This window comes from Phalacrocorax carbo, chromosome 2, assembly GCF_963921805.1.
Source record: "Phalacrocorax carbo chromosome 2, bPhaCar2.1, whole genome shotgun sequence".
NCBI classification, from domain to species: domain Eukaryota; kingdom Metazoa; phylum Chordata; class Aves; order Suliformes; family Phalacrocoracidae; genus Phalacrocorax; species Phalacrocorax carbo.
This window is the reverse complement of record NC_087514.1, coordinates 25,283,187-25,306,827: the sequence shown is the minus strand read 5'-3', so window position 1 is coordinate 25,306,827 and position 23,641 is coordinate 25,283,187. Positions and strand designations below refer to the sequence as shown.

General features: G+C 41.4%; 1 protein-coding gene across 1 annotated transcript in view; it reads left to right on the top strand.

Annotated features, from left to right (window-relative positions):
• The first annotated feature begins 12,805 nt into the window (after positions 1–12,805).
• MTDH (metadherin) overlaps positions 12,806–23,641 on the top strand; it is a 33,573-nt gene continuing 22,737 nt past the window's right edge. Inside the window, exons 1-2 of the mRNA XM_064442349.1 lie at positions 12,806–13,553; positions 19,749–19,853. Coding sequence (XP_064298419.1) covers positions 13,149–13,553; positions 19,749–19,853 — 510 coding nt within the window. The 5' untranslated portion in view covers positions 12,806–13,148. The remainder of the gene's footprint in view (positions 13,554–19,748; positions 19,854–23,641) is intronic.

Here is a 23,641-nt window from a genome sequence, read left to right as displayed (position 1 = left end):
GATCTTTAGTCTCTTTAGACTCGATTTAGAACAAACATGAAAGAACAACCCATGTTATTCAGTGACAGACAAGGAAGTCTTTTAAACTAAGTAGGTGATGTGTGTACTTAAAGGCTTCCATTGCTCTCTGGTGTCAAAGGTTCCCAGGCACCAAACCTTTCCTGACTGGTCAAAACCAGAGTTTTTACAACCTCCTCTACATTCTAAGCTATTCTCTTTCATCTTTCTCAGTCCACCCTTGCCAGTTCCTGTATTGAGTTCATGTGAGTGCAAAGAGTCCTGTGGTATTGCTGCCTAGTGCCCAGAAAAAGCTGTGCTGTGCAATAGCTGCTCTGTCTTATGTGCTGCAGCTAATTAGTGTCAGGAGGAAGAAAATCATCTTGAAAACATTCTTTCTTTTTTTAAAAACATTTTTTTGATCAAAAAATTACTCCACTCTCCTAGGCTGGTGTCTGGAAGACAGAATCCAAATCATGTAAATACACTTCAAATGTGGGTTAATGTATTTTTATTCTCCATGCACAAAATTACTCCCTCCCCCTCTTAGCTGGCAACATTGAGGCAGTGCTAAAAAAAATCTTTTGAGACTCACTTGGAACTTGCTGCTGCCTCTCTGTAGCACAGTTTCTGGATGTTTGAGCTTAAATGCACAGGCACATGCCAGTACAAAGCCCCATATTGAAGATCAGTGAGATCATTTGTAACACTTCTCTTCTTGACGTGATTTCATGGTCTTGGCAAGTCTTTACACCTTTCCATTAAGAAGCATTTCAATTTTTTGGTCTCCAAGTAGTTGGTCTTTGTTTTAAACTCCTCTCGGTTGTCACCATAAGGCCAAATTTCCAAAGCTGCAGAAGTTCTAAAGTTGGGAGAGAGGCACAAAAGGGGCAAGGGCATGGCAAATATGTCTAGAAGAGAGCATGGAGCACCTGCGTGGAAGACTGACTGCACGTGCACAGGATTCAAGCTTTCTGCATGCTGTGCCTGTGACCAAGGATAACATGACCAAGGATTGTATGTTCAATAAATATTTTGAACCAAGTAGAGGCTATAGGAGATACCTATCAAGATTTAGCATAAAGAAACTAAGGTCCTAGGGACAGGAACTGTCTTTTGTACTGTTTGTACACTACACTGCTCAGTGGCTTCATCAAGGGAACTCACTGCATAATACAAATAATAAGCAGGTGAAGAACTTGAATGATCCAAGGATCACTTAAGCAGTTAGACTGTAGCCCACTTTTTGTTCCTTTTTTACTTCTGTACCTGCAAGGAGTGTTGAGCCACACCTAATGTTCAAGATGTGGAAGTCTAACATGAATTTTATCTAAAGACAATCTGAATGGAAAAGACTACGTTTTCAACACTGTCAGAACTGTTAATATTGAGTAAAAGCACAAGCATGATCAGCATGCTCCTCAGAAAGCAGAAAGTAGTGTGAAGTCCTGCTATTCTTTTTGGTGGCTTCTGGCTGAGAGGATTAATGCAAGGCATGGAGAACTACATTTGTCCAACACTTTGATTTCAGCATTTTTCTCCAGATGCTGCTCACCTGGTTTTTCTAGTTGATATCGCAGAGAAAAGCTCTCTAGGTGATCTGAATAATTTTTCAGTGCTGGATAAAGCTGTTGACAGTCTTAGAGCAGACAAAATTCATTAAATAGGGTCAAGTTTGGAAATCCTGTTTTCTAGTGCTTTACTGCAGCATTTTTAACACCACATCCAGTGTCCCTAGTCATTGACTTCTTGTTAAAATGTCACATAACTGATTAGGAATCTTGATAATACAAGGAAAGAATCTATATTTTAAGTGTCATTGTTACTATTAATGCAGGTCTTACTTTTCCCTTGTACCCTAAGCAGGCAGTTGCTACCATGGCTGATAAAGAAGGGAACACAAGGAACCAGATGAAAGGTTTCTTTTTAAGTCATCCCAGACAATTTCCCAACACTGTAAGTCTCTGACTACCCTTCATTCTCCTGATCTGCCCTTCTCTAGCACCAGAGCATCTTCTCCTCTTTCCTGAGAATGAAACTACTCTAGTTCTCCCCTTCTCTAGAAGACGACAGTTCCAAAAGCTGATTTCATTTCTGCTGTAATTTTTTGAGGCTTGGATAGTTATCAGCCTAGACAGGCAATTTAACCAAGCTGGAAATGTGCCAGGTGCTCCCTGGCAGCCAAGACAGATACAAGATCTCTAAGGAAGAGCCAAAAATGGAGTACACTAAGTCAAATTCTTTTTCTTTATTTCAGGATGTTGTTCTTCTCTAACACATGTAGCAGATGGAGCCTCTTTCATACTTTTCCCAGCCAGACTGATCCATTCAAGTATTTGGCTCTTTATAATAGTAACTAGAAGCAATGCTGCAGAGGTGCCCCAAGGCGCATCATGAAGGGACATCAGTGTACTCGACCCCATAAAAAATGATGATGACGTATCAAAAAAGGTGTTGTCTTGCCCTGAACAGTTTGCACTATAACACAGACAGGATAAAAGCAAGATGTAGCACACTGTCGTGGTTTAACCCCAGCCAGCAACTAAGCACCTCACAGCCACTCGCTCACTCCCCCCCAGTGTGTTGGGGGAGAGAATTGGAAGGGTAAAAGTGAGAAGACTCGTGGGTTGAGATGAAGACAATTTAATAGGTAAAGCAAAAGCCATACACACAAGCAAAGCAAAACAAGGAATTAATTCACTATTTCCCACCAACAGGCAGCCATCTCCAGGAAAGCAGGGCTCCATCACATGTAACAGTTACTTGAGAAGACAAATGCCATGACTTGGAACGTCCCCCTCTTCCTTCTTCTTCCCCCAGCTTTATATGCTGAGCATGACGTCCTATGGTAGGGGATATCCCTTGGGTCATTATAGTGGCATATGTTTAATTAAAAAAAAAAAAAGTCAGAGAATGAGTTAGAGAAACTAAGGAATTGGGAAAGGGCAAGAGTTCAGGCGTAACTCTGGAACGAAAAACATGGCAGGATCCAGGGGAACAGGAAGGGCTAGGAGGAATGTAAGTCAGTGGACAATTAGATGAGGTTGCAGAAATGGCAGTAAAAGAAACAGGGCCAACAAGAAGGGAGAAACACCTAGGGCCTACTCTGGAGCACACAGTATGTCAGTTGTGCCCTGTTGAACAAATGAACCACCTATTGGCCTTTTTAAAAATCTCCTCTCTTGATTTCTGTTTGAATGCTACTGCAAGGAATCCAGTATTTCAGAAGGATTTGTCCCAGAGAACTTTGGGAAAAATGGTCATCATAAACAGAAATACTTTACAAGATTATCCAGACATCAGCATTAGGAATTGTATGTAACTGTTGGAGGCACTTTGGCATCTGCATAATTGTTTCACCTTGGATTTTAATAGGAGTCTATTGTCTTGTAAAGATTTTTAAGCATCTGTTATTTCTTCCCTAATGCACACAGACTGCTGATATCCTGAGAATATTTTCTTATTATTGCTCAGTATAATTCCCCAAGGACTATCCCACACTTCATGAGAGGATTTGAGAGTATGATTTTAATACAGGAAGTAGAATGTCTATTTTAGACACAGTAAAAATGGAGCAGCAATTGTTGAATAGTCTCCATAAATGACACGTAATAAACCTAAGTATCACAAAAGTTAATATTTAGGTTAGAGGACTGCTTTTTTTTTTTTTTTTACTTCAAAGAAACTTTACAAATAAAATGGAAAAAAGAAGACAAAGGAACATGCAGGATTTTCTTGAAAGTCAAAGGCCATAGGCTAGGAAGATGTGCCGATAGCATGGAGTCAGCCCAGCCACAGGTACAAAGCTGGAACACTGCTCTGAAATTCGGTGTGCAGTCTGCAGCGTCTGCATCACACTGGTTCATGATCATGAACACGCTTTGAAAAACACGTGGAAATAAACATCTCTGACTTTTTAGGTCTTCCTTTTCTTTAATGAAATGCTTAGGCCTGTTCACCTTTTGGAAGCTATGAAATGCTTCTTAAAGTTCAATATACAGAAGAATAAATGGTGAGTATGGTAAAATGGAACGAAAGGGAAGTGTTCATGAATTTGAGTCAAACTGCTGACTAGCAGTTTTAGCTACAAGACAGGGTGGAAAATCCATATGGGTTGAAACAGTTCAACTTCTTTGCAATAAAATATTTCTGTTCAGTAATGCCAAAAGCTTTAAAATACAAAGTTTTGCTTTGAAAGAACATTTTCTTATTTTAAAAATAGCCTAAGTTAAAACAAGAAAAAGACTAAGCAAAAGACATAACTCTAAATGAAACTGGAAAAAAGGCATGTTTCACATTTTGATTGGCCAAAATTGTTCCTGCCTTTTCAGGAAGGAAGGAATTTTTGCCATTGTCCCCATTGTTCTGGTTTAGCTTTCAGTCCAAAATATCTGTTTACTTCCCAGATTTCTTTTTATTTACATACTGATTTTCAGCCTCCACACGTGTATTTTCTCAGTGTAAACATCGCTGTTTTCTCAGTATTTTTTCAATACTTAGAAGGCTGGAACATATGACATAGAAGAAGAGCTGGTTTTGGTTAGCCTGGAGAAGAGAAGGCTAAGAGGAAATTAATTGCTGTCTTCAGCTAACTAAAGAAGAGTTATAGAGAAAACAGGGCCAGACTCTTCTCAGATGTGCCCAGTAAAAAGACAAGAGGCAATGGCTAGAAGCTGCATTGCAGGAAACTCCAGTTGGATATAAAGATAATATTTTTCACAAGAGTGGGGCCAAGAACTGAAACCTGAAACTAGAGAACCTGAAAAATCTCCATTCTTGGAGACTTTCAAAACCTGACCGGACAAGGCTGAGCACGCTGATCATAATTAGCCCTGCTTTGTGCAGGGGATGGGAATAGATGGATCTCTGCAACCTAAGTTACTCTGTAATTCTAAATGTAAATGTTTTGCATAGTAGTGCTCTGGTTTAAATCAAAACCATACGTAGAATGATCCAGTAACATGATTGTACATGTTATCGAAGGTACAGGATTACCGAAAAGCATTGGTCTGGCAGTTAACGCACAAAACTTCATAGAAATCTAGGTGGTCTTCTATGTTCTAGACTTTCAGGTTGAGTGTGACTAACATCTAGGAGGAAATTTTCAACAGCAAACACTTCTTGTCAGTAACTGTGTTAGACATTTAGATAGGTCGACTCATATAAATAAAAGAGGACAAAGAGTAAATTTGAATAAGTTACTCTGAGCATTCGCAGTTCTTACCATTAGTTGGCATCCTGAGTTTGTTTTGAATCACTCCAATTAACTTTCCAAACAAAATTCAGGAAGTGTGCTCAGGATAGTTTTCTGCAAGCACTGTTGACAAGGTTTGACTTTCTTTGGCCTACAGACTCTTACAGACTCTTACACAGACTGAAACACCTTCACAGATGCTTATGGTGTACAGCAAAGCGTACATCCTTCAATTTCATTCTATAAAAACCTCACTCTGGTAAGATGCAACACAGCCCTCACAGTGTTTCAGACAGCTTGACTAAAAAAAACCAAAACCTACAAAAAAAAAATAGCCTTTGTCTTTTATGGTCATAGGAACACCACATGGTACCCAAACAAAACCCAAGGCACAATCTATTCAGCATGGACACAGCCTGTCAGTTATAGAAGAGTCTTAAGCAGCATGGGTGTGAGGCAGCATGTGCCACCCCAGGGCCAGGAACTGAAACGATCCCTGGGATTTATTTATTTTTTTGAGCACTATAGACAGTGTGATCTTTCAGGGAGACAGGTTTCAATGAGTTTTAAATGAGGCTAAGGTTTTTACTGTGTATAGGACTAATTTCAATCCGAAGTAGATTTTGAAATCAGGAAAACATTTTTTCCAATTTGATTTTCTAAAAAGTTGAATTGGTATGTAAATTCTCACTTTAAGAATAAGAATCATAGAATGTCCTGAGTTGGAAGGGACCTGCAAGGGTCATTGAGTCCAACTCCTGTCCCTGCACAGGACAACTCCAGTATTCACACCATGTGTCTGAGGGCATTGTCCAAGTGCTTCTTGAATATCGTCAGGCTTGGTGCCATGACTGCCTCCCTGGGGAGCCTCTTCCAGCACTCCACCACCCCCTGGGGCAAGAACCTTCACCTAACACCCAACCTAAACCTCTCCCGGCACATTTCCCTGCCATTCCCTCTGGTCCTGTCTTTGGTCACCAGAGAGCAGAGATCAGTGCCTGCCCCTCCTTCTCCCCTCGTGAGGAAGCTGCAGACCGCGATGAGGTCTGCCCTCAGTCTCCTCCAGGCTGAACAAACCAAGTGACTTTAGCTGCTCCTCATACAGCTTCTCCTCTAAACCCTTCACCAACTTCGTGGCTCTTCTCTGGACACTCTCTAGTAGCTTTACATCCTTAATGTACTGTGGCGCCCAAAACTGCACACAGCACTCGAGGTGAGGCCACACCAGCGCAGAGTAGAGTGGGACAATCCCCTCCCTCAGCTGGCTGCAATGCAGGGCTTGATGCACCCCAGGACTCTGCCGGCCCTCTTGGGTGCCAGGGCACACTGTTCAACTTGCCATCGACCAGAGCCCCCAGGTCCCTCTCTGCAGAGCTGCTCTCCAGCCTCTTGTTCCCCAGTCTGTATGAACATCCATGGTTGCCATGCCCCAGGTGCAAAATCTAGTACTTGCCCTTGTTAAACTTCATACGGTTGGTGATTGCCCAGCTCTCCAGTCTGTCCAGATCTCTCTGCAGGGCTTCTCTGCCATTGAGAGTGTCAACAGATCCTCCCAGTTTTGTGTCATCAGCAAACTTAATTAGTATTCCTTCCAGTCCTGCGTCCAAGTCATTTATGAGGAGATTAAAGAGTATGGGCCCTAAGATGGATCCCTGTGGAACTCTGCTAGTGACTGGAATAACTAAGAATGCGCAATCAAGTACCCAAACGTTAGGACATGCCATTTCTAGCACTGACGGTGCAGACTGAATTCATGTATGTTCTATATATTATTCATCGTTTCATGACTGACTGGCATATTTCTTTTCTCTTCCCATGTATAACTTTCCATATACTGAAAAAAGGGACTGAAAAAAATGTGGTATCTTAGCTCAGGCAAGGGTTTGGGTTTTCTGGGTTTCCAAGAATATCACTGCCCAGAACAGATCTTCTTTGTGGTAGGCCTCGCAGCCAAGGGTGCTCAGGCTTCACAGCATCCTGCTATACCAGCCATCAGGGGAACAGGACCAGATTGGGCTTCCTGTGGGAGCCCCAGGTGTGCTACATGAAAAGCTCACCGAAATGAAGTCTTTTCCCTCCATGACTGTAATATCCTGGAATTGGGGTTTTCTGATAGCGTTTGGTATTTAGGAATATTCCCAGCTACCTCTTAGTCAGAATGACAGAAACCAGCCCAAGTTTATAACAAAATTATTTAGAGTAGAACATAGAGGAACAACTGAGAGAGCTTGAACACATCTGCACTGATGTCCCCGCTGCTTCTGTCACTAACTAGCTCAAGTACTAACAGCGCAGGAGAGTCAGCAACGTAGACTGCAGTGCAAAAGGCTAAATGCATAAACGAGCCTGCACACTTGGATTCTGTAACTGTAGTGCTAATAAATGAACGACATGCTTTCAAGCTAACTTGGTGCCATCTGTATGAACAGCAACCACGTCTTGATTAAAATGCTTTATTAGAAAAACTGTCTTCCCTATAAAATAAAGGTGTGAAAACTCTCGAAAGATAAATGTTAGAAGACCTGTTACAGGAGATATTTAATGTACACTTGAAAAAATACAGAAAACAATTTCATATAACGAGTGATATGAGCTAATAGGCCTATAATTTGGTGTTTGCTTTCCCTTAATTTGAAGGGGTTTTTTCCCAGCTGGGTAGCAAGTCTTCGCATATTTATTTTTCTCAGTGCTTAGAGCTGATAGAAATTTGAACGTGAACAGTCTGCCAAAGTGTTCCTCACCTCCCAAGACACTCATGAGCTCTATCAGTCATAATGACAATTTAGCTTTGATGACTAAACACTATTTGTGTCCAAGGTTTAATGAGAACTGACTTATCCTTCATACAGGGAATTAAGTTTATGATTTTTGACCGAATGTTTCTATATTTGAATTATATGGTTTTGTACAAGAATGCGAACTGTAATGAAAAATAATGTAAGATTAATACAGACTTTGAAGAACACATTACACCTTAACAGTGAATTTAGACTTAGGATTCTGTGTCAGCTCAAAAACTGATCATGTCGACAGGAAAAATAAGTAATGTGAACTTCCAAGGTCAAAGCAGGACATGGATTACTCATCTTCTAACTGAATTGTCCTGTTCTTCTCCCCTTAGGTGGGAAAGAAATCCTTCCTGAAGCACTGTGTTAGAAAAACTGAAATGGTTCAAAGACTTGCTGAAATCATTCACTGCTCTGAGAACAGGAGGTTGCTGAGAGTTAGCCCAGGTCCCCCAGCCATAGCCCAGACGAATATGTTCTCAGGGGACAAATTTTTTTGCAACCTACACCTTCCCTCAGCAGCCCCTTTCAAGTTTCTCTCCAAATACAGCTCTCTGCTTTGTCTCTCTCCCAACCCTAAACCTATGTGTTGGTGGAGACTTAGTCCCAAATACCCCAGACGTTGTGTTGGATGAGACTTAAGACCAAAATGTCCTAGCCATAACTCAGATAAATATGTCCTCATGTCAGCTGAAGCTCAGCATGAGATTGCAGTCATGGCCCAGGTGGAAAAGGTCTCAGGAGAGAATCCTTTTGACACTCCACTCTTCCATTTGGCAGCATCTTTTCAGACCACTAAACTGCATTTCCCACTCTTTGTGTCTCTTGTAACCCTTACCCCAAACCTAGGGGTCAGCTGAGCCCTAACCCAATACCCTCAGCCATAGCCAGGTGAACATGTCCTCAGGGGACAATTCTTTTTGTCCCTTGCCCCTTCCTTTGGCAGTCCCTTTCCAATCCTAGTCCAAGTGGAACTCTAGACTTTCTCTCTTCTCCCAACCCTAAGCGAATTCAGATCCCTAACCACAGGTGTGAGCTGAAACTTAGCCCAAGGCCTCTAACCATCAATCAGATGAAATCAGAGAAATTTCTAAGAGGGTAATTCTTTTTGCAGCCCCTTTCCTGCCCCACTCCAAATGGAGATCCAAACTTTTTCTGTCCCCAAGCCTAACTGTAACCCCAGCTGTAACACCTGATATCAACAGAGACTGACCCAAGACCCCGTGCCATAGACATGACGATAATTCCTTCAGCAACCCTTTCTCAGCTTGACTCAAAGTGGAACTCTAGGCTCTGCCCTGTTAAAACTCTAACTTAGTCTGAATGCAAAGGGTGGGTTGAGCCTTAGCTCCAGACCCTGGGCTAGCACCCAGATTAAAAAGATTTCAGGGAAGAATTATTTTTGCAGCCTACCCCTTACTCTGGCTGCTCCTTCTCTGCCCCACACCTACTGTTGCTCTAGGCTTTATCTCTCTCCCAACCATGTATGTAACATTAACGCTAATCCTAACCTCAGACACCAGCTGAGCCTCCCCCAACATGCCCAGCCACAACCTGAACAAAAAATGTCTCAGGGAAGAATTCTTTTCATGTCCTACCCCTCTTTGGCCACCCTTTGTAGCTCCACTCCAAGTGCATCTCTAGGCATGATGAATTTCCTGCTCCTAATGCAATCCTTAACCCTAATCCTCAGTCCTCAGCCTGGGCTGAGCCTTAGCCCAAGGCACCCAACCATGACCCAGATGAGTAATTTCTCAAGGAAAACTCTGTCTGCAGACTCCTCAGCCCTTTCCTAGCCATTTGTTAGCATTGCCAAGGATGATAATTGTTGGATCAGTTATTTTTTATTGTTGTTCCATCCTTCAGGATAACTAATGAGTATCGGCCTTAGTATTTTCAATTCATTATGTACTGAGTTCACCTTAACGCAATTTGGAGCCATGATCTATGTGAGATAGAACGATTGCCTATTGTTCAAGATTTTTTCAACTTCCTGACACGAGAGAAACCTTGAATGTGTTTTGTTGGGATTCTGCTTACTTTATTTAAATGCTGAGAGGCTTAATTTGCTTCTGCTGTATCCTTCTGACTTCCAGACTAAAGAGTATATAAAGCTGCAAGACACATGGCTTCAGTATTGTGTGAGATAATAATAAAAACTGCATGGAGGAGGTATTTTGAGATCTAGTTCCTTTTTCCTCATACCATGCCAAATGGCAGGTGCTCAGTTTTAAATATGGTTGTGGAAAGATGTTTTATAGGGTATATCTAATAGTTGTTGTGGTAAAACAAGGAATGTTTGCAGGAACAAGACAGATTACATTAAAAAAATAAATTAAGCATTGTATTAATTTGTTTTGGTTTTGCCATTATTTTCTCTTTTGTAATGTGACATTCAACCTTCTGCTGTGATCCCTGGGAGAACGACACAAGAAAGATGTTTTATATCCAGCACTGCTGGAAAGAGACCTTTGGGTAGTTTTGGTCAAATCTTTTAGACATTTGAAGATAAATATTAAACTACTATTAGTATTAAAATTAGTATGAAATTGAAAATTTGCTTGTTTGATGAGTACTGTCAGAGTACTATGTATGTACTCACCATTTTTAACGAGTCACACAAACTTTCTTCAAAATATTTCAATTTGCTACAAATTGTATGCCTATTTATGGCTGTATCTCCCTAGTTAAGAATCAAAAGATATTTATTAGTTTCAGATTAACTTGCTTCGTCAGCCGAACCAAACGGAAAGTGACTATTTTCAAGTGAGGATCTGCTACCCTTTTTTTTTTTTTTCCCCTCCTTTCCCCTCCCATAAATCGGTCTCCGACGACTGCTCGGCTGTTCACGGTGCTGCCACTCGGTGGTGCCACGGTGCTGCATTTAAAAAGCTTCAGCGAGTCTTCAATCACTTCGATTGTGGAATTCAGCCCCACCAGGTTCTTGCAGTGTTTTCTTTAAAATGAAAAATACCTTCTTTCTTTGGCCCCGGTTTAAAAAAAAAAACCAAACAAACTATTGTAGCTGAATGATGTTTTCGAATTTTTTAGGCATATTTTTTCAGATAATGTATTCTGAACTAAAGCTACGTGATCGCTGTTCTGTCACCTCTATCCACCTTAAAGAAATTACTTCTAGAATGATTTATTTGACATGCTAGGGTGGCTGAGTTGTGCAACAACCAGTACAATGATAGTTAAAATTTTCCAATAAATGTACATGGTCTATGCTAAAGCATAAAAAGCTTATAAAAACCCAAAGTATTATGATTTTGAATTAAAAAAATTAATCTTCTAAAAGTATACAAAGGTCTACCAGTAAAATGCTCTGCTGAGATTGTTGCTACCACAACTTCCAGCAATATCCTTCGTTCCAACGGAAGTCAATCAGAAAAGAAGGAATTGACTTCTGATGGTATAATCAAAAAAATAGGACTTAGAAGCAGTGTAGGAGCACTTTACTAAAAAACTTCGATAACAGTAGAAACATAAATACTTGTATGTGAAAGATATATTGACTTCGCAAAATAAAGCAAAGTTACGGGTACATGAAAATAGTGCAAGCTACCACTGTGCTGCTTAAACAAACAAATTTTATTTCACTACATTTTAAATGTTAAGTATCCCGCGCAGATTTCAATGCACTAAACCCAGGCACTTTTCTAGCAGACTATGAGAGAGGAACATATTTTATAAGTAGAATTGCAAATAGAAAGAATGGGACACAACGTTACTTTCCAGCAACGCACCACTGTAGAAGACTACAGTCGCTGCAAAGCCATGCAACAACGCCAGCTCTCAAATTCCGAGAGCTCAAATTCTGCAGGAACTGTGACCCGATGCTGTGAGACCCGATTTCTGCAAAATCAAGACGCCTGGAGTCAAATTTTTCAGAGCTCATTTTTGGAACTACGTGGATAGACACATTTTTTTGAGCTCCCAGTGACAAGACAAGTCCCACTGTGGTGCATGCAGATGTATTTTACATAAAGCTATTTAAATCGATGTATTAAGCCAGTTTGCGGGAGTTAAGATCTTAGATAATATGGCTTTTAGAAAACCACCATGCGGTTGTATTACCTTGACCGGTATATTTAGAAATACCTAAAACCACACCGATTTTTTGGCGACGTTTTCAAGTGCTTTCTCTGCAGAAGAGGCGGCCTCCGAGGGGCCCCGGTCCCGGTCTCTGAAACCTGACAGGAAGGAGCATCTGCCCCAGAGAGCCCTGACACGGCCCCGGGGCTGCTGCTGGCGCTCCACCAGTGCCACGGGCACCCACGAACCGGCAGTTAACGTATCCGCCCCAGAGCTGTGCCCCCCCTCCGGGCCAACCGCAAACGAAAATAGAGCCCATAAGCAGCCGTTACCGTGGAAATGCACCCACGTTACCACGAGTCTGAGAAGGGACACCGGCGCCGGGGCCGCCTCTCACCCGCTGCCTCAGCGCCGGCGCCCGGCGGAGCGGGGCCGTCCCGCACCACGGCACGGGCACGTTTCCGCGGAGCGTCCCCACAGGGGAAGGAACGCGACCCGCCGAAACAGCGGGCGAGGTGGACAAGCGGCCACCTCAGCCCGCCCGCCCCGGCCCGGTGTGAGGTACCGCGGGGTCTCCCGCCCCGTCCGCAGGGGCGCCGCGACCGCACCGCCGGGCGGCGCCAGGCGGCGCCGAGCATCCCCCGGCCGCCCCCGCCCCGCTCGCTGGCTGCCACGTCGCGGTTCCCCTCCGCGCCGCCACCCCCGGCCTTCCCCGCGGCCGGCACCGCCCTGCACGAGGCGGGGCGGCGGGGGAGGAGGAGGGGGCGGGAGGAGGAGGGCTCCGCGCCCGCCCTCAGGCGTCACCCCCCGGCCCGCCCCGCTGCGCGGCGGCCATGGCGGCGGCGGCGCGCTGCGGCAGCGGCGGGCGCTCGGCGGGGCGGTGACGTTGCGTGCGAGGCGGAGGGCGGGGAGGAAGAGGAGGAGACCCGGGCGCCTCCGGGGCTGAGGCAGCCGCGTCCTGCTGAGGCTCCGCTCGTGTCCTGTCTTCCCCGCCACCCTCTCCCCGCTCCGACCCGCGGTGGCTCCGGCTCGGGGAGGCGAGGGCGGCTCTCCCTGAGGCCGAAATGCGCTCGGCCTGAGCGCTCCCTCGCCGCCCCGCCCGGTTTGGGCCTCTGCGGGGTAGCGGGGCCGCGATGGCTGCGGGGAGCTGGCAGGAGGCGGCGGCCCAGCAGGCCGAGGAGGCGGCGGCCCGGGTGCGGGACGTCCTGTCAGGCGGTCTGGGCCTGCTGCGCGCCGAGCTGGGCCTGGAGCTGGGCCTTGACCCGCAGGGCCTGCCCACCTGGCTCGCCCTGGTGGTCCCGGCCGCGCTGGGGCTGGGGCTGCTGGGGCTGCTCCTGGCCGTGGCCTGCGGAGGCGGCCTCCGTAAGAAGCCAACGCGGAGGGCGGCGGAGAGGAAGGGTGAGGAGGCGGCCGGCGGGGGCCTGACAGCCGGCGGGGGCCAGGGCAAGGCGGCGGGCCCGGGCCCCGGGCAGCTACACCTGAAAGGCGACGAGCAGAAGAAGCGAAACAAGAAGAAACTGCCGGAGAAAACGGCGCGGGTGAGGGGGGGGTCTGCCAGGACGGCGCCGCTCGGGAGGGGAGAGGACACCCCGGGACGGGTTGGGGGGTGGCTGGGCCCGGGCGCTGGCGGGGGAAGGGGGATGAAAGGCTTATTGACAGCGGCGGGAGCGGGAGGGCGGCGGGGTTCGCGGTGGCGCCCGGCCGGGCACGGCGAGTCCCGCCCGGCAAGGCAGAGGCGGGGGGCAGGTCGCCTCTGGCCGGCGGCACCCGGTGCGGCTGCTTCACCCCAGACCTTGTCCTCGGTGCCCCCTGCTCGGTGAAACGCCCGCCGGTCAGACGGGCACCGGTGGGGAGAGGGAGCGCCGACCGCAGGGTCTGGAGGCCATAGAGGTCCCCGTGAGCCGCCGTGGGCTTCACCTGGGCGATATGTGCTTGTGGAACGGATGGGGGGTCCTGGCTGCCTGCTCTGGAGCTGTCTCGTCTTGTCTGGGTTACTCCGTTGCTTTGAAAACCCGGAGGAGCAGGGCGCAGGCACATAAATTACACCTTAATAGTCCTGGATGATGAGGAAAATGCTCGTTTCTTTTTAGAAGCTTTTTAATGGAAACAAGAGTTATATGAAAGCATTAACTTTTTATTATTCTTCATCACATGCTTGCAGGGTTAGGAACCAGTAGTAGACCTTAGTATGGCTTATAATTTCAAGCCAGGAGTTGCAGTCCAGGCAGGTATTAACTAATGGAAGCAGCATTGTAAGCCCCACAAATACTGTGATGATTCAAACTTGAGTAAGGCATTTTGCTGTGTCTTTTTGACAGAACAAGTTAACGTCAATCTTGTGGTGAGCTTGCCTCAGTAGGAATACGTCTGATTTAGTTGTTACAGTAAGGATCATCTCCTTTAATAAGGAAATCTGTCTTAGCAGCCCCTTAAAAACAGATCATTCCTGTCTCTTTTTTTTTTTAATCCTCAGTACGTGTTGTGGGAACCTCTCATCTTTGACAGTATGCGTGCGCTTTGTGAGAATTAGTAGAGAGCAGAAATGATCAACTGCCCTTCTGAAGCTTCCAGTTATCATAGTTTTGGGGCTTGGAGGGATTGCTTCTATAGCGTTTATATTGTTAGTATGTTTGTAATCCTATTTATGTCCAAATAGATTATAGGAATAAAAGTGCAGCAGATGTCCCCTGCCTGTTACAACTGTCTTTTAATTATATCTTGCTCTATAAAATCTGAATCGTTTACCTAATGACCAGAAAAGGGAGAGAAAATGGGTTTGTACCTTCATTTGAGTCTGTGGCAGTATTAAGACTTGAAGTTTGTTTGGTGGGCTTTTCTAATGAGGAGTTAAGGCTAGAATATTTTCAAAGAAAACAAAAAAAATCTACATATGGCATCAACCTGTCTTTGAGCAGTGAACTACTGAAGTTGATTCTGGAAGTTGCAAGAGACTGAATGCTGAGCACCAAGAAGAGGAAGCATTGTGATTCAGAATCTTTCCAGTGTAGCTAGGTCTCCATTTTGGAGAAGGCGCGTGAAAGATGCAAATTTATTTGTCATCTCGGACAGCAAATCCTTCAAGATTTAGCAGATTTGTTATGCCTTCTTGAAAACAAAGACTAATCCTAGAAATAATTTAGATTTTGCTGCTTTTATTTTCTTTAAACTCCAGCATAAAAACAAAGCATAAACTCTTGCAAGTCATCATTGAAGACATTAAAAAATGCCTCAGCAAAAGACAGAATGAAGAGGTAGTTACACTGTTAACTTGACAATGTTCTGTTGTGCAGGGCTTCATTGACTTTGTATTCATTTTATATGAAACTTAACTGACATTTTTGGTGAATATAAATACTTGCACTGTTTCAAGCTTGGTTTACTCAGGCACAAAATAAGGCTATGTAAGAACAAATATTTATCGAAAGAATATAATAGTTTTTAAGCTGTCAAGCTGTCATTCTGTATTGTTAAGATTTGTAAAGTTATTTTTATTGTACTTTATGTTCATTATTTCCATGCAGAGGTAAAAAAAAAAAAGCCCTCCTTTTCCAAAAAGAAAATGCACAATCTGAATCATTAACTGTAGTGCAAATAAGTTTATACCAGTGGCAAAGTTTAATAGGCCTGCCTCACACTCATTTTCCAAGATAAGTTCATAGAGATCTGTATTAGCATGTCCCAATATTTTCCAACTTTCACATGAAAAATTCTCAAAATAACATTGGAAATGTAAAGATGCAACAAAAACTCTTGCCAATTGCTGCCGAGTCATTTTCATCTTGTGTTTTTGTACACTCTGATGCTAATACCGAGGTCTGTGAGGGGAAAAGAGTAAGCTTATTATCGGTAGATTTACTACAGGGTTTGCTATGCCAAGGTCTAGATTTCCATTGCGGGCATTTCAGAAAGCTTAAAGCAACTGGTCTGAAGGATTAAAGAGCATGCTACAGATGTCTAATTAAAAGCTGTGAGGTTACTTTAATACAGAATTACTGAGTTCATTGTATGGCAGACGATGTATAACTCTCATCAGCCAGGATTGGAAATGTTCTTCACTGTACCCTTTCTGAGGAAGAATATTATTGCTTTATTTCTTGCGTGTGGCTTTATACAGTTCCTATATAACTAGGGTACAACTTACTTGATGTTTTTAGTAAAATAAGTTTAGTTGAATAGCACTGTGTTGACTGGATGCAGTAGCAACTATAAGATTTGGTTTATTTATTTGCTATGGGCAGACTGAGGGGGGGAAAAAAAGCTGAAATGGTTTAGCATTTGTTAACACTATAGTTTACAGAGCCAGTTCTGGCTTTCTCCACCTGCTTGGAGCAAGGTAATAGCATGGTATCCCTGCTTTAGATTCTGTGCAGTAAAGCTGAAGCCTCTTTTCTTTACTCCTGCCAGGGGCAGAGTTCTTTGTCTCCTGTCACAGAGTTTTTCAGCCCCTTTTAAGATTTTTCTTTTCTTTAAAAAAAATCTTTTGATCTTTAATTTTAATTCCTTTCCCTTCTGAATAACTGCGGTGCCTCTTTTACTTTTTAAACCCACAGCAGAGAAAGGTGAAACTGTTCTTACATGGTTTCTGGACAATCTGCAAAACACCATAGAAACTTGAGTAACGTCTTCTGTACTCTGCTACAGCTTTAGAAAGCTGTTCATACCATCTGTTTGTAGACGCAGAAAATACCAAATTGACTGTGTACTTCCTATTGTTTGAAGTACACCTGGACAGTAAATGCTACACACTTCAGTAAAAGCATTTGCATTCATTTGAAAGAGCTTCCTACTTGGTCTGCTCGAAAGAACTTTTCAGGCTATGACTGTTTTATGCTTACTGCACTTAGAAATAGACTGCAGAAAGACTTTTTCATACTTTCAGTGATACTCACATGTTGGTTTTGTTAAGTGTCAGATTGCAGGAGAAGTAGGGCTGTAGGATGCTCCAGTGTTCAAAGAGAAAATTGCTTGGTTCCTTTCTTAAGAGAAGTTTACAGAAAATAGTATTGGTAAACAGATTCTTTCATTGGCCAAAGGTATTGTAAGTAGGCATATCTTTATCATGAGCAACTAGGGACTTTGGCTGATATGGCCTTGTAAGACTCAAATGATAACGATTTCATTACTGCCATTTGAAGTGTGGAAATGAGTTATCCATTGCGCTGTACCTTATTCAAAGAACAATATTTTTCATTTGAACAGTCTCAACAAAACCTTTACTCTACTTTTGGATTATCTTAATGCCCTCAAATGACTGTGTGTGAAAAAGATTTATTTAAATATTGGGATTTTAAGATCAGCAGGCAAGAAATGCATTCAGAAATCAGTAGTGTTATTGACAGCACTGTTTCTGCCTTGTTGCGTCTTCCCTATAGCTTTTAGGATGAGGAAGAAAAGATGGCAAATAATAAATTACACAATTTGAATGAATTAATATTGTCAGTGGATGTTTAATATATTACCATAAAGTTTTAAAGTTAGTCTTCATGGCTGTAGTTTTCTTTTAAAAGAAACATTTCTTAATACTACAGAAAACCATTTTTTTTCCCGCTTCTGTTACTATCTTTGGTATATCCAAAAATGGTCATATGAATTTTGGTTAAAATTCTATGATTCATCTGTGGGCAGAAAATAAATGTGGAAAGCTTCCACTGAAAAGGAGGCTATTACAGTTCAGCAATACATTCAGAGAGAAATGTATCAATTACAAGTTTTTAAACATATTTTAGTGGTTGTTGTTTACATGATCAGATGATCAGACAGCATTTTATACAATCGTGTGGATTAATTTTTCCAGAAGGTTCTTAATGGAGATGAATTAGTTTATTACTTCAGAGAAACAGCTGGATTCTTTTAAATTAAAGGTTAAAACTTTTATGTATTGAATCTTTGAGAGGGATTAAGAAAGTGGTTTTCAATTTAAGGTATATATGTAATAGCAAAGGAGCAAAGAAGGTACAGAATTAAAGTTAGCTGGCTGTAAACATTTTTGGCACAAGTCCAATACCAGATGCAGCAAATCTGTTATCTAACTCTACTGCTAAATAACTTAGAAATAGAGGTTCTTTCTCCAGCTTAAGATCTTAAACATCACAGGTACTAACATGGATTGAAAGACATCACACCACTAATAACATGGCTGTGCAGAATCTGGATAAAATAGAGGGGTTCGAAAACTGATTTTTTGGCAACGGCTTGTTTTCAAGATTGAATATCAGGTCGTTGGTGTCCCTGTGGAATCAAGTACTATGAACTTCATTGAGAAGAGCTCCAGAGAGAATTTTGAGACACAGATCTGTAAAATAAACTTCATTGTCAGAACGCTGAGAGAAATGTACTGCATCTGAGATATGAAAAGTCTAGTTTAAAGCTGGTTGTTGCAGGAAAAGAAGGGTTAGGTGACCTGATCTTTTAATTTCTATTAATAGTTACAAAATAAGAAGTTGACATGCTGGCTAACTACAGTAAGCAGTGCTATGTTATGCCCTGGTGAATGCATGCCAAGGGTGATTTGTAAGCATAATATAACATGGCAAGACTTAAATACCTGTACCAGTTACATGGAGGATCAGATCTGATATTTGAAGGAATAGGTCATGCTAAGTTGTCGTGTGGCCTTTGTTTAACTTCAAAGAATCAGGTTCATGTGATGAAGAGTTAAAATAGCTTTTGTTTTTTTAACAACAAAAATAACTAAAGATAATAACTGAACTTTATTTTAAAAGAAATTAGAGAAATTAAAGCAACTATGAAGTAATTATACTTAATATCTTAATTTTCAGCCTAAATTATCTGAATCATTATGAATGTGAATCAATGTGAAATTTGTGTGGACTCTTATCAATTACTACTCTTGACAATTGTTTTTCGCTCAGTGAAATTAATGGCTAGCAGTAATATGCTTTGCCTATTTTCATCTTTTCTGCAGTTAAGCACAGTAACTTCAGTCACAGCTTTTTGTTAACAGTAAACATTACTTTAAAAATTATTACATTTTTGCATAGGGAATATATAGGCTAAGATGTATGCCATTGCTGTCAAAGAGGATGATGAAGGCTAATTTAATGGCTGTCCAGAGTTTTAACTTCATGTGTTAAATAATACGTGCTAATTTTCTTTCCTTTATTATTTGAGGGGGAAATGGTAGACTAACGTAATGACTATAATCAAGTCTGTCTGAAAAGAACAGTGGGAGGTCATGCTTAGTCATGCTTAGTGTTTGACTTCTAATTTCTGTTCTACTATGAAATTTAACTTCTGAAGGAAATGAGCTGTGAGGGATATGCATACGTATAAATTGCAGAAATTTGGTCAAGGTAGAACTGATTTTAAAAATTCAGCCTGTTGCTGAACTGCTACAAAGTGTAAATGTGTTCATTTAATTAGATAATTTATGGCACGTACAACCATGTTCTGAATCAGTTTTCAGAACAGCTACAGAGAACTGTAGCTCTTCAGAATGCTGGTAGCTTTCAGAAATTTACCTTTTGATAAGTAATTCCTGTGTTGAGTAGGACTGAGATGAAATGAAGATACTTGTGTTTTCTTTCCTTTCTCATTTCTATGGTAAATACAGAATTGCAGTAGATATTTTGAGTGCCAGTCCAGGATTCTGTCTGCTTTATTTCAGCGTTTTTCAGTCAACAAATAGTTGCATTTCATTAATAATGTAATTTGAGCTTTGCTTCATCTGCTTTCTCCAGATTTTTTATTATTCACACTTCTTGTTTACACAGCCTAACGGACGGTCTTTCCTTGATGTATCTGAGGATGAAGTAATACAACCTGTCCGTAAAGAAAATATAAAGCAGCCTATGGACACAGAAAAGAAGAATGAAAAGGTCAGTTACGGATATGAAATGACAATGTCAAAGTTTAGTGCCATTATTTCAATGTCTAATAACTCTATTTGTGATTTGAAATCCTGTTACTTACTGATCGAAGAGGCATATTTCTTACTATGAAGAGTATTAAACTAATTTGGTGTGGGAAAGAGCTAAAGTAGTATTAACTTCTGAGGTCATGCCTTATCACAGAATGTTTGCATCAAGCAAATTCCCCTCTCCACTCCCTGCTAAACACCAATATCCCTGTTTGCCCTGTGAAAACATTAAGCCTACAGAAATTAAGTTTGTGTTTCACCTTTGTTGGCTTCTTTGGAGATGCAACATGATAGTATTGTTAAGTGGCTTGAAAATGGTCTAAAAAATTGCTATCCAAAGGAAAACTGCTATCCAAAGGATTAAGACCATTTGCCTGCTTATTTCTTTCATCAGATGTATCCATTGCTGATTAGAGTTCTTAATTTCTTAATGACAAATATGGGCTTTGAAGTCTGGTGTGAGCTTTTTATTATGCAATTTAACAGCTACAATAAAAACAGCTTTTTAAAACTTCCTCTGTAGTTTTATTTAAAAGGTAACTGTACTAATGACAATGTTATTTTTTTGCATTGTGAGGACTAATATCTTCTAGCCTTGTCATATATGCTATCATTTACAGGCAACATGGGTATATTTATGATAGGCCTTTTGTGATAATTTTTGATTTGGTTCTTTTGCTAACATTGTGCATGAAATTTTCCTACTGTCATGGATTTCTGATTGATTTTCTTCAATAAAATACACTTGTTATAACTATACTGAGGAGTATTGGAAAAATAAACCAGTAGTTGATATTGTAATTTATTTAGCTCATTCAAGCTTTAATTAACTTACTTGTCTATTCTATAATAACTGCTTTTGCAGTTAGTACATTGGCTAAAAGACTGTATCCTGTTAGCTGGCTATAGGGCTCTAAATGTTTTTAGCATTGGCAAATACAGACTTGTGTGAAATGGCTTTGCCTTAAAATTTCATGCTGCACACTTATTTCTCTTCTCCATGTGTCACACATCAGATTTACTTTCGTGAGTTTTTTCAAGAACATAATAAAATTTGATCCTGAAGGAATAACTGTATTTTTCTTGTTAACTTTCACTTTATCTCAAGCAGGTTTCCAAGTAGGTAAGGTGTTAAAATGCTAAACTTGAGCTTTACCTTAAAACTGCAATTCAGTGATGTGAAGTTTAAAACGTTAAGCTGAAGCTGTAGTTCCAGGAAATTGGTACCACTATGGATATGGATGCTTATTCAACTGATAAGGTTTTTGTATCACTTTGGGGAACCCTGGGCAAAGTGTGGTTGCCTCAGGAGTTGATTGTTACCCTTCAATTAAATGCATACCTAAGAAATTTCTTTAAACTACAGGTAACTTTACAGGCATCTAATTATTTGGTTAAGCCTCTCAGGGCATATGCTGCATCTGTAACATTCTAAACCTGCTAAGAAGGTTGTAAGAAGTCCTGTGTATGTCTTTGTATAGCTTGGGATGGGTGGTCTAAGTCAATGCGTGGGATTTAAGTAGAATATGCATGTGTGTAGATCTATGAATATATATATAATCTGTGACCTGAAGGGTATGATATTTTTTCTGTGCTTGAGTATATGCTTTCGATGAAAATCATGTTCCTGTTGTGTTTCTGTATTGGCTGTTTCAGGGTTGTGAATTTCATGGATGTCTTTTCAGGATGGTCATTTAAGTTGTGTTCTCTTGTTCTGCCTTTGGGGGAGGGGAAGCTTTGGGTAATGTATGGATTGTGGCGGTTGGTGGCGTTTATGATTCTCTTGACAGTTTGAATAGTTTCTTCCCTTTTTTCTATTTTAGTGACTTGCCCAGTACAGGACTTTTTTTTTAGTTCTTAGTGTAAAGAACTGTATCAAAGAAGTGACTCTGTGGATGAGATTGCATAATGTTAAAACTTCATTGCCTGTTGTGTTTGCAAGCATGCAACTGCCTTGTCTTTAGTACTAGAAATAAACAGACCATTAGGGATGAGGAAGAAAGGTTTACTTTTCTATTGTTCTTGCATGGGAGACAGTGCATCTTAGAGACTTCAAAAATTTTGGCAGGCCTGCTGAGTTTCTCATGTGCTCTTTGGCTAGTGGTGGAGCCAATACTGTAAGCTTTCTGTGTTGCAGAAGGTGACACTTTGAATGAATAGGCTTCTGCAAAATGATCTGCTAGCTTGCTCAGTAACCTTTAACATCTCTTGCTGTTTTAGTCAGTTACAGAGATAGTGGCTGTTACACCACTAAGTTTGGCAGGTGGTGAGTAAATTGGATACCTAATCATGGTTTTGGTTTCTCAGATCAAGTTCTAGTAACTTAGGTTAGGAAAGTAAATATATTTTCAGGATTTGAATTCTTGATCTTTTTAAAAACAGTTTGTTAGTAATGAACATATTTTTTAAACTGTTCAACTTTGATATTTTAACAAGAAGTGTAAAATTTGATGTCAATAGCTCTGTAGGAGCTATTTATTTAGGAAACTGGAGTTATAACTTGGGCGAGCAGTCATCTTAAACTGCTGCCTGGGAGACATCTGAAGCCATTTCAGGTGTTCTCTTAGTGCTGGAGGACAGTTGGGTAGTTACAGCTTTGTGGGTGGGAGGTTCTAAGACCTCAACTTCTAATCTCAATGTAGCTGAAAATGGGAGACAGAGATACAAACTTACTAACCTTTCCTCTGCTTGATCTCCAAGCAGCAATTTGTTACTGGTTTCATGCTGTTTTTCACTTTCCTTTCTAATTCTTTCCTTAGAAAGAATTACATTTAATTAATTAAATTAAATTCATTTGCTCTGGCAAATAGTTTAGCTTGTTCATATTCTTAGAATGAATTCTTCTCAGGTTGCTTTTGAAATTGGCCCTTCTCTTTTGGAGACTATTCAGAAGTCGGATAGCTGCTATGTTTAAAGGTAGTCTACTGAGCAAGTGCGAGATAATTCAGTTTGGGTGCATCTGTATTGTTGGTCCCCTAGTGCAGTAAACCATGAGTTAACTGTTCAGGTCAGTTCCTTAAGTGTTATAGGTGTGTTGGCACAGCATTGTGTATAAGCAATGAAATTTTTATTGTCTCTGGTGCTGCACTAACAAGCTATGCTGCTTTCCATACCTATATTGAAGCTACATGATACTTCTCGGGCATGCTAACTCAAAGGCATGTGAACTGCATGCCATTGTGGGCCCATAGGATATCTGCTGCAGGTGTGGTGATAATTTAGCTGTTATCAATTCTGAATTTTAGAGAGATTGTTATACTCTTCTTAAACATCTAAGACTAGAAAAATCATATAGGTTGAACTGGGATTCAAATTGATAATAAAGCTGGCAATTATTAGTCTTACTCTAGCAGAAGCATGTATTCCAGCATTCTTAGAATATCCTTATTTAAGTATTCCAGAGACAGTGAATCAGTGAATAGTTCCCCTTATAACATTTGAGGGGATAACCATCTTTCTTTAAAAAGTCTGTTGGGTTTTTTTTTGTTCAGATTTATCTGGTAACTCTTACACCTTTCTTCACTAGACTGAAAAGCTTTTCAGTACTATATCTTCTTTCTAAGAAGGTAGTCAAGTCAATTTGCCATCACTTCATCTTACCAAAATATTAAACTCCAAGGCTTTCTGCAGTATACTTTCTGCTAATATCTTGGATCATTTATCATCTCTTTTTTCTTCAATATTATCTTTTTAACACTTTATATTGCTACCTGTTGCACCAAAACTGCTTGCAGAAGTAGTCACCTC